General features: G+C 44.4%; 1 protein-coding gene across 1 annotated transcript; it reads left to right on the forward strand.

Moving 5' to 3' along the window:
• The first annotated feature begins 9,865 nt into the window (after positions 1 to 9,865).
• LOC132893759 (uncharacterized) lies at positions 9,866 to 11,526 on the forward strand. Its single transcript, XM_060932889.1, has 2 exons — positions 9,866 to 9,996; positions 10,233 to 11,526. The coding sequence occupies exons 1-2, from the start codon at positions 9,961 to 9,963 to the stop codon at positions 11,178 to 11,180; spliced, it is 984 nt and encodes a 327-aa protein (XP_060788872.1). The 5' UTR covers positions 9,866 to 9,960; the 3' UTR covers positions 11,181 to 11,526.
• The last annotated feature ends 291 nt before the right edge of the window (positions 11,527 to 11,817 follow it).

The raw sequence follows: 11,817 nt of genomic DNA on the forward strand, positions 1-11,817 counted from the left end.
TTCCGATAGGCCCACTACAGCTTTCCCCCTCTGTGTTGCAGGGTTCTTTTTTTTAACTCCTGCTGCTTACGTCTTACGTCTCTGAGCATCGTCACCATGGTGATAGCCTCGCAATACAGTTCAGGGTTCTCCATGAGGGGTTTTAGAGGTGCGGGCCGCCCCCCTTTCTGTGATTCCCGCCCCCGTTTAATTTCTGCCGCCCCTTTACAAAAGGAAGCATGATATTGCCTCTAAAACCATGAGGATATAACCTGGCTGTCAGTGTTACTGTAGCTCTTGAAGTGTTTCCGCGGAGTGGTGGATCGGACTGGAGCCTGGCATGAACCGCTCCGACGCGCTATAATGACACCAATCTATCACCAGCCAATCAGGAGACTTAATCAAACACATCCCCCGCCCACCAATCTATCACCAGCCAATCAGGAGACTTAATCAAACGCATCCCCCGCCCACCAATCTATCACCAGCCAATCAGGAGACTTAATCAAACGCATCCCCTGCCCACCAATCTATCACCAGCCAATCAGGAGACTTAATCAAACGCATCCCCCACCCACCAATCTATCACCAGCCAATCAGGAGACTTAATCAAATGCATCCCCCACCCACTCGTGTCCGCGTCTGAGGCGTTGAATTTTCACAGAAGGAGGGAAGAAGTTGACTGAGGTAAGACTGTGTGATAAATTAACGAACGAATAAGAGAGGAATTTCAACATATAGGGCTTAAGTTTGTTAGCGTTAAATAAGCATTGCTTGTACAGTAACGTTATGTTGTTACAATGCTGACCCACTTTTAACGTGCTGAGTACCGACTGTAGCCGCTAACAAATGCTAATTAGCTTGCTGTCAAGTTTTTCCTTTGTCGAGCTTTAAGCGTAAGGTCATGGATGTTACTACTGCTTGTTCCTGCTGTAATAGGATACGTGATATGAACCTAACTATAAGGCACTCACTGACCGTGTTCAGTCACAGCCATCACATTGACTTGAGTTGCGTGATGAACTGTAACCTCTGTAGCATGACAGCAGTCATTGGTAGTAGCATCACTGCAAGTTCATATTTGTCTTTATTGTGTATGTATGGTTAAAGAAAATCAGTTCATGTTGAACTGAAGTTGTCATTTTGTCACTTAAGTTACAGTTTGTGATATATCATCACTGGTGTGTTGTAATTTCAGTTGACAATTTCCATTTTATGTTGCTGTGAAATTAATTAATATAGTGTTACAATACAAACAAGACAGTGCAATCTGAGTCATTGGTGGTTCATTCATTCTGCTCACTACAGATATAGGCCTATATATTTTTTGTGTATAGTTAATTTCCATTGTATGTTGTACTGAAATTAAGTCATTTAGTCAGCTCTCACAAGAAATTAAAAAGTTGGACCACGGTCTTAAATCTTATTCAGTTAAAATTAGGCTAAATAAAAAGCCTCAACTTGAAACAGTCTAGTCTGGATTTATTTTTCTGTCAACGCTTCAAGGGGTAGATCTTGCTTGCCATCTAGGCAGAGGTTAGGGATCTTGGGCATAAAAAGGTTGGTGACCACTGCTCTAGACTTTATACAGAATGGTGCGAAAAACAAAAAAACATTATTGAGTGAGTGAGTGACAGTTCTGTGAGTGGAAACAAACACCTTGTTGATAAGAGATGTCAGAGGAAAATGGACAGATTGGTTCAAGCTTTTTTGCCAGAAAGGATGTAGTAACTCATAGCAACTCTTTACAACCGTGGTGAGCAGAAAAGCATCTCAGCATGCAACAGCAGAAAGAAGACCACATTGGGTTCCACTCCTGCAGCCAAGAACAGGGATCTTAGACTCAAGAACAACTTCCTATTAAAGTGTCTGGTAAGTGTATGTATAAGTTAGGAGATATACAGTAGTCGAGAGCAAATAAAGACATTAAATTAGTTGTTTTTGAAAAATTATTTTACTTTCTTACATCTTCAGGCTGATGTAGATTCAGATTTGACAGATTTTTCAGAGTGTGGATTAAACAGCCAAGTGAAATAAGACCATTTATTCTGATGACTTTTTTGAATAATGCTACCTTTATATCAGGTGTCCCTTTCCCCTGTACCTGAGGGACGCTGGGGGAGAAGTCCAACTCCACGTCCACGTCGTCCCCCAGCGGGCAACGTATCAAAGTAAGGGACCACCTGGTACAGTGTCCCTCTGTACATGGTGATCATTGTGGCCAAACTACTCAATCTTTGTCTCATCTGACCATACAGCTATCCTCTAGAAGGCTTTTTCTTTGTCCGTGTGGTCAGCTTCAAACTTTAAGCTTGAAGGTGTCAATTTTGAAGCAGAGGGTTATTTCTTGGAGAGCAGCCTCTTAGTCCATGGTGATCTGAACTGTAAACAGTGATCCATCAGCTTCCAGTTCATGGCAGGGCTGTGCCATGGTGGTTCCCAGGTTGTTCCTGACCATCCAAACCAATTTCCTTTCAGCTGAGGGTGACAGTTTGGGTTTTCTTGAAGCAAAGTGGCTTGGCAAAGTGACTACACCTCACAATAACTTGCATACAATTGTTTGAACTGATCTTGGAATTTGCAGTTGTTTAGAAATGGCTCGAAGAGACATTCTGGAGTTGTGTATATCTGCGATCCTCTTTCTCAGGTCTGCACTGAGCTCCTTGGACTTTCCCATTTTAATGTGTGTTGGTCAATTCAGTGAGTGCTGTAAACAAATCCTTTTTAGGAAGGCAGAGAGAAGCTACCAGCTGTAGTCAATCATGATCACTAACAGGAAGTTAAGAGACCTCGGCCTTGGCAAGATAAGAGACATTTTGGAAGTTTCAGCACCTCTGAATTAATAATCTAAGTGAGCGTATGTAAATTTTTGACCCTGCAGGTATAATTTTGACCATGTGTTGATTTCAGAAAACCCAAAGAAAATTAAAAACTTGTGCACCAAATTCTAGTGTTTTTTTAAATTAAAGATGTATACTGTACAATCATTCTGCCACAGAAAAAGAATAGTTCAAAGAAATTACCGAAAGTCCAAATATTGCCAAGACATTCATATCCAAGATGATATTCATGTCACTGTATGTAAATGTAACAGTTCCTGATGTGGGTGGAGCACAAAAGCACGGCAGGCGAGAGTTGATGTTTACACACACACTTTATTGCTTTTCAGCTTTCTTTCTTTTTCTTTCTTTCTTTCATTCACTCACTCACACATGCATTGTGGTCAAAGAGAGAGCCCCTTTTCTCTGCTCTCTCTCTCATTTTATGCTCCATCCCTGTAACAAACACACACACGTACAATAATTGACAGCAGGTGGAATGACTTAGCCACTTACCTTCCCCGACCCCACCCTCCATTCACAGACTGCTGCTTGGCCACACCCCCGCTGCCACATACCCCCACCGCCCGAGTCAGGCCGGGGAGCTATCCGGCCTGAAGCTGACTCCCCCCCCCCGACAGGACAGGAAGTCCGCCACCACCATCTGTGCCCCCGTCCTGTGGATCACCTCAAACTTAAATGGCTGAAGGGCGAGATACCAACGGGTGATCTGCGCATTGGCGTCCTTCATGCGGTGGAGCCACTGGAGGGGTGCGTGGTCCGAAAAGAGAGTGAAAGGGCGCCCCAGCAGGTAGTATCGGAGGGCGAGGACCGCCCACTTGATGGCAAGACACTCCTTCTCAATTGTGCTGTACTTGCTTTCGTGAATCAACAGTTTCCAGCTGATGTAAAGCACAGGGTGCTCCTAGCACTCCACCTCCTGAGACAAAATGGCCCCCAGCCCTCTGTCCGATGCATCAGTCTGCAAAATAAAGGGGAGAGAGAAGTCAGAGGAGTGTAAAAGTGGCCCCCCACACAGTGCAGCTTTTACCTCAGAGAAGGCCTGTTGGCACTGCTCCGTCCACTGGGCCGGATCTGGAGCCCCCTTTTTAGTGAGATTGGTTAGCGGGCTGGTGACGTCCGAATAATTAGGTAGAAACCTACGATAATACCCAGCCAGCCCCAAGAACCATCTCAACTCCTTTTTGGTCTTGGGCCTCGGGCAGGCCGCAATCGCTGCAGTCTTGTTAATTTGGGGACGCACCTGCCTATGGCCCAAGTGGAACCCCAGATACCGTACTTCCATCCGCCCAATCGCACACTTTTTTGGGTTAGCTGTGAGGCCCGCTTGCCTCAGTGACTTTAGAACAGCCCTCAGGTGTTCCAAGTGCTGCGGACAAACATGACTGTAGATTATTATGTCATCTAGATAGGCAGCTACGTAGGCAGCATGAGGGCGGAGGACCCTGTCCATAAGCTGCTGGAATGTAGCGGGTGCTCCAAACAACCCAAAAGGGAGAGTGACAAATTGGTGTAAACCAAATGGTGTGGAAAAGGCCGTTTTCTCTCGGGATAGAGGAGTCAAGGGGATCTGCCAATATCCCTTTGTTAGATCCAGTGTTGAATAAAAGTGAGCAGCGCCTAACCGATCAAGCAACTCATCAATGTGAGGCATTGGGTATGCGTCAAATTTAGACACCGTGTTGACCTTTCTATAGTCCACACAGAACCAGACCGACCCATTGGTCTTGGGAACCAGGACCACTGGGCTGCTGCAGTCACTGTGGGACTCCTCAATTATGCCCATTTCAAGCATGGCCTTGAGTTCGTCCCGAACCACATTTTTCTTGTGTTCGGGCAAGCGGTAAGGGCAGCTACAAACTACCACCCCCGGGGGTGTTTCGATGTGGTGTTCTATGAGGTGGGTACAACCAGAAAAGGGCGAGAACATGTCAGAAAATTCCTTTTGCAACTTGGCTACCTCCGTGAGTTGGGCCAGTGAGAGGTGGTCTCCACAAGGGACTGGAGTGGTCTGAGATGCTATCTTTTTCACCTCCAGCCCCAGCTCCGCCTTCTCCGGCACTATGGACGCCAATGCCATGGGGACCCCCTCATTCCAGCGTTTTAAAAGGTTGAGGTGTTTGATTTGCAGTGCCCCGCCCCTATCCATTCGCCTTACCTCATAGTCAATGTCCCCGACTCGCCATGTGACCTCGAAGGGCCCTTGCCGCTTGGCGACTAATTTGGAGCTTGACGTGGGCAATAATACGAGTACTTTGTCTCCCGGCGTGAACTCTCTAAGGCGCGTGCCCCTGTCATACAGCTGGCTTTGATGTTCTTGTGCCTGCCTCAAATTCTCCTGGTTTAGGTGTGTGAGGGTGTGGAGTTTTGCACGCAGGTCAAGAATGTACTGGATTTTGTTTTTACTAGGTGAAGGTCCCTCCTCCCAATTTTCCTGTAGCATGCCCAGAATGCCACACGGCTTATGCCCATATAATAATTCAAAGGGAGAAAACCCCGTGGAGGCTTGCGGGACCTCTCGTACTGCAAATAACAGGGGCTCGAGCCATTTATACCAATTACACGCATCTTCACTTATGAATTTCCGGATTATGTTCTTGAGTGTTCGGTTAAATCACTCTACTAAGCCATCCATTTGTGGGTGATAGACACTGGTGCAGATAGAGTTAATCCCCAGTAACCCATACAGTTCGCACAGTGTGTGTGACATAAATGAAGTGCCTTGGTCTGTCAGGATTTCTTTTGGAAACCCGACCTGGGAGATAAAGCGGAAGAGCGCTTCCACAATACTGTGTGCTGAGATATTGCAGAGAGGCACTGCTTCTGCATATCGCGTTACATAATCCACCAGAACTAAAATAAAGTGATATCCCCGTGCTGACTGATCTCATGGCCCGATGAGATCCATCCCAATTCGCTCAAACAAGGTCTCGATTAGAGAAAGAGGGCTCAATGGCGCTTTTGGAGTGGCCGCGGGATTTATTAATTGGCATTCACGGCATGACACACACCACTGATGGACATCCCTGATATCCCTGGCCAATAGAACCGGGAGATTATTCGGGCTAGTATTTTATCTTGCCCTAAGTGTCCAGCCATGGGATTAAACTGAGCCACATGGAATATGAGTTCCCTGTAGCTCTTTGGGATTAACTGGATTATTCATTCATTAGTTTGAGTGTCCTGCGTCACTCGGTACAATCTATCTTTAATAATAGTAAAATAAGGGAAGGTTGGTGCCGCGCTTGGCTGAAGAGTTTGACCATCGATTACTCTCACTTGGTCAAATGCATGCCGCAGAGTCTCGTCTCGTGACTGCTCTAATGGGAAATCCCCAAGAGAATCCCCAAGAGAGGGAGGAGGAGTGGGCTGCTCCTCACTCCGACGTGGTGTTGACATAGACGGCTCCGTGACAGCTTCTCCAGTCAATGCCACACCAGGATCTTCCCATGACCTACTAGTGCAGGACCCACTATGTGTTAAATATTCCATCAATTTTTTAAACCCTGGCCAATCAGTACCCAAAATCAATGAGTGGGTGAGACGAGGGCTTGTATCCCATTGAATACTCACCGGTATGCGATACATGCCTTCATTCTACGCATTTGGCCCCGGAATAGAATACGGACAAACACTAAGGGATGATTGTGAACATCCCCATGCACACACAACACTTTCACCACTTGTGCTCCCCCCAATGCCTCACCTTGCACCAGGCGTTAGTGGATTGAAGTCTGATTACAACCGGAATCCACCAAAGCGTGATATGTATCCCATTGAATACTCACCGGTATGCGATACATTCCGGCCTGATCGGGGGTGGTTTCTGGCATGTCTGGGATCCGGATTACAGCACCCACCTCCCTTGTGGAGCTCTGACTCTGGAGATGCTCCAATTCCCCGCCGCACCAGCACACCGGCCCAGGATTTCCCTCTGCACTGGTGTTATGGGTGTCACTCACCTGAGGGGGAGACAACACAGACATGAAACAGGGAGATGGGAGGACACCACGAGTGCAACGGGCCAGCTGAAAAGGAGTCAGTTGCTACCTCCGTGGCAGGGGAATGGGGTGGAGAGGGGGACGAGAGACAGGGGGGAAGAGAGAGAGAGAAGAGAAGTGAGGGGAGCCACCTCGTCTGCCTGCCGTCGGAGCCACCTCCAGATGGTCCTCTACCAGCTCGATGGCTTGTTCCAGCGACACCAGGTGATGACACTGGACCCATTCCGCCGTTTCTTCCGGAAGTCGAGAGATAAACTGTTCCAGTGCCACCAGATCCATGATCTCGTCGGCGTCGTGGTCTTCCGCCCTCAGCCACTGCTGGCAGGCATCCCGGAGTTGCTGGCCAAATACAAATGGCAGGCCAACCTCCTCCAATGCCAGCGTCCGGAAGCGCTGTCAATGTTGCTCCAGGGAGCGGCCGAGCTGCTGCAGGATGGCTTTCCTCAGGTCAGCATAGACCAGTCAGCTGTCAGCAGGGAGCTGCTGCGCTGTGAGCTGCGCCTCGCCAGTCAGGAGCGGGAGGAGGCGCGCCGTGCGCTGCTCCAGCGGCCACCCTCACGCCTCGGCTGCTTGCTCGAAGAGGGCGAGGAACGCTTCTGTATCATCCTATGGTCCCATCTTCGTGAGGGTGGTGGCAGCAGTGGCCGATGCCCCTGCTGACGTGAGCAGGTGCCGGAACGCCTGGTGATCTTCCTGCTGGGCCAGCATCAAGGCTTCAAAGCGTTGCTCCTGTTCCTTTCGGAGGGTGATCAGCGCTTGATGCTGGTTCTGCTGGGTGGTAGCGAGGGCAAGGATGAGCTCTTCGAATGGGGAGGACTCCATGTGGTGGTTCCCTTCTGTACTCCTGGGTTTCTGCACCACTGTAACAGTTCCTGATGTGGGTGGAGCACAAAAGCAAGGCAGGCAAGAGTTGATGTTTACACACACACTTTATTGCTTTTCAGTTAACTACACTGTAAAAAAAAGTTATGCCAACTTAAAAATTCAAGGCAACTTACTGCACAGGATTTTTCAGTTTATGTGACAACTAAGATTTTTAAGTTTTGAAGAAAATTGTGCCAACTTATACTTTTGGGCTTCATATTCACACGAACTTATTTCTTTTTTTCAGTTTTACATGATAAGAATTCAACTTTAAGGCCACTAATCTTTCATCCAAGTAAAAACTAATTTGACAAATGAAATGTGCAAACAATTCATTATACTGAATTGTTTGCACATTTCATTTGTCAAATGAGCTTCAGGCTTAAAATAAGTGAATGTGTGACTTAACAAAAAAGCATTGCCACTACAGTTTTATAGCAGTTTTGCTACCATCATGTTAAAATAAACATGCTATTTGAACTGGATTGTTATTTGTTTTATTGTGGGATAAAAAGAAAATTGAACTCAAATTTTGAAGTTTTTACTTGGATGAAAGATTAGTGGCCTTAAAGTTGAATTCTTATCCTGTATAAAACTGAAAAAAAAAATAAGTTTGTGTGAATATGAAGACCAAAAGTAAAAGTTGGCACAACTTTCTTCAAAACTTAAAAATCTTAGTTGTCGCATAAACTCAAAAATCCTGTGCAGTAAGTTGCCTTGAATTTGGCATAACTTTTTTTTTTTACAGTGCACCCACAGAAATGTTCTTCACTCACTCGATGATGTTTTTTTTTTTTAGTTTTTGCACCATTCTGTATAAACTCTAGAGACTGTTGTGTGAAAACAAACCCCAGGAGATCAGCCGTTTCAGAAAATTTCAAACCAGTCCGTCTGGCTCAAACCAACACCCATGCCAGTGAAAGAAAATCACACTTTAAAATCACAATTTTTCCCATTCTGATGTTTGAATAAAGTGAACATTAATTAGCTGAAGCTCTTGATTTGTATCTGCAGGATTTGATGCATTGTGCTGCTGTCAACGGATCGGCTGATTAGAGAACTGCATAAAACAGAACAACAGGTGTATTAGTGTTCCTAATAAAGTGGCCGGTGAGTGTATGTTGTACAATCATTCTTTCCAAGAAAAAGAAAAGTTCAAAGAAATCATTAAAAGCCCAATATTTCCATGACATTCATGTCCAGGACGAGTGTATGTAAACTTCTGACCTGAAACGTGTGACATAAATGAGAGGTGGGGAGCTAAATAATTTTCTAGAGGAATCTGGACACTCATTAAGAACTGAAACGGAGATTATGTCTTTCAAAAAGAAAGGATGCACTTTTGTGATGCCTATTTACATTAAACAATGCAAAAGGTTTGCATTTGATTCACCTTCATACGGCTGCCATGCCAGATAAAGAAAAAAGGAGCTATACCATGTTATAGTATAATGTGAAAACCTTTTTGTTATAACAAGATATTTTCACGTTATTACGACATACGACATAATTTAATGACATCATCTTGTAACAAGAAACTTCTTATAACAATAGTAGCTATTCATCATGTTTTCATATAAATATGCAGATGGTTACAGAAAATCATAAGCGCTGATTGGTCGAGAAATTCAGACTATTTCTCGATAATCACCTCGAGCGACTCGGCAAAACGGCGACCAGTCGCTTCGTCACCGCAAGTGAGGAAGAATTATTATAAATGATGAAAGAAAATGCTGTTCCTAAAAGCACTAAAGATGCTACAAAGTTTGGTCTAAAACTATTCAAAGGGAAGGCGGGATTGTGATTTATTTATTTCATGGGGCAACCATGGCTTGAAGGTTAGAGAAGCAGCCTTGCTTAAATGTAAACACACACACACGAGTTTGGAGTTGTGAAAAACTGATGTCAAATAAAATTCCACTGTTATATACCTCCTTATATCTGAGCTACTTTACATTATCCAAGAAAGAAAGAAATTAGCATAAGCACTAAGATTGAAAGAAAAAGTGTTCTTAAACAAATGGGAGAAATGGAAAATATAGTCAGAGAAACTATAAGGACATTCTCTCTCTCTCTCTCTCTCTCTGTGCATACACTATTTCCTTTCTCTTAATGTGTCAGACCACAAGCTCCACCTCAACACAGCCCTTAAGTTTATATTTTCACAGAATGTCTGGGAGATGCTGGAGGGGATGGAGCACACGATATAAAGGCAGTGCTGGTAGGATCACAGTCATCACTTACTTCACTTGGCTGTCTGATCCACACTCTGAAAAATGGCAAATGCGAATGTACAGCAACCTGAAATGGAGGTATGACACTAAAAAACAATCTAACTTATTTATCTGCTATTAAATGTAGAAACAATTTTATATACTATATAGTAACCATGCTATATACCCTATATAGGATTCATAATGTATTAACTATATATACTATGAGATCTTAATAATAATAATAATAATAATAATAATAATAATAATCTCATGTGAAAAAGATTATTTGTGTACATAAGCTATTTTTCAGTGAGATTTGCATATATTTGTAGATTATCATCCAAGAGCGACGGAATTCACGTGGCATAATGGAGCGCTACATCTCAGGGCAGCACGTAAGTGTACAAAGACTGAGAGAGCTAATACCCCTGAGGGTCCCTCCTTCGCCCATGACAAAGAACATCATAAAGCAGATCCCACCCTACCCAACTCCAGTTGAATTCTGGGTTTCAGATGTAGTTCATGTTACTGACAAGTCAGGAGTGATGGGGATACTGGAGTCAGAGCAGTTCAGGTCTGGAGTCAGAGTTTTCAGGCCTCCTGAAAGTGAGTTCTCATGGTGGGACTTAAAAATTGACAAAGAGGAGATAAGAGCAGCAGAGGAACGTTACATGGAGGATAAATCAGAGCTGAATGTGCAGCAGCCATTTCTGGAGGAGTTCACCACATCACCTCTGTTCCAACTCGAGACATCCAGATACGGTAATTATCGCTTCACATTCCCCCTCACTGATCTGATGCAATGGTACAAGGAACAGAACTGTGGAGGAGAAGAGCCGGTTCTCAGGGTGTACGAGACCGTCACCTACAGCCAGGAGATTATGTACGTCGTGCTGATTCACAGTCCTGAGGATAACGAGCGTTTTGGAGGATATCCGCTTCTTGAAACCAGTGAGTGGGTTCATTATCAGGACGGGAAAATTACCTGGAAAGCACAAGCCATTTGTGAAACCCACTGGTATCGGTTTGATTCAGGAGAAGTGCAACGTCTATCTACTCATGAGTTTTATGTCTGGGATCAGGTTAGTTTAGTCTTTCACTTGCCAAAAGATACTAAACCTCGTAAAGTCCTGAAAATCCCCAGAGAACGGCTTATTGAAGCCCTCGAGGCCTGTAAACTTGACAAGATAAATCTCTCGAGGAACAAAAAGAATGAAAGTGAAAGAGAGGAAGATTTCTTGGAAGCTCAGAGAATTGTGATTGAGTTGAAAAACAACTGAAAGTGGAGGAGAAAGAAGAAGAGCGATGATGATGATGATGATGATGATGATATAAAAATGGAGGTAGACATGTGATTGTGAAAGATTCAAAGTGGCAGTTAAACAGTGAAGTGGATGAAGTTCAGGCAAAAAAATTGTGAAACACATTTATGTCACAGCACAAAAAATACTCATATTGTTATGTTTAACCACATATGATTTAATATTTCTATCTAATTTCTATCAAGTCAGAAATAATCACAACTGTGTAATGTTTTGTAATCATTTTAATCAAAAACAATTCAGTATCATGCATGTGATTTGTGAATGATGCTCTTCTGGATTTATTACGAGGGCACAAATGATCATGTCTGTGTAAAATGAGAAGAATAAAGGCTTCTTTGTGATTTCATTTTCATTTTATTCTCTGCGAGTTTCATTTTCTTGAGTTTAAAAGGCTTACTTTATGATGAAGTATTTCTCTCACATTTCATTCCGATAAAACCCGCCTCCTCGCCAGGATTGGTTAACATTTCAGAGCTCTGCAGCAGACTGCACGCGAGTTGGAAACGGTATCCAATCGAAGCTAGCGCACGAAGGGCGGCGGAACCAGCCAATCCTGGCTCAGAAGGCGGGATTTGTCCTAATACGAGTGCAG

Source organism: Neoarius graeffei, chromosome 11 (genome assembly GCF_027579695.1).
Source record: "Neoarius graeffei isolate fNeoGra1 chromosome 11, fNeoGra1.pri, whole genome shotgun sequence".
In the NCBI taxonomy this organism is placed as follows: domain Eukaryota; kingdom Metazoa; phylum Chordata; class Actinopteri; order Siluriformes; family Ariidae; genus Neoarius; species Neoarius graeffei.

Bases quoted from the DNA above. Each gene is read 5' to 3' on its own strand.
- LOC132893759 (XM_060932889.1), top strand. From the start codon at position 9,961: ATGGCAAATGCGAATGTACAGCAACCTGAAATGGAG. The intron at 9,997-10,232 runs GTATGACACTAA...ATATATTTGTAG, and splicing joins TACAGCAACCTGAAATGGAG to ATTATCATCCAAGAGCGACG.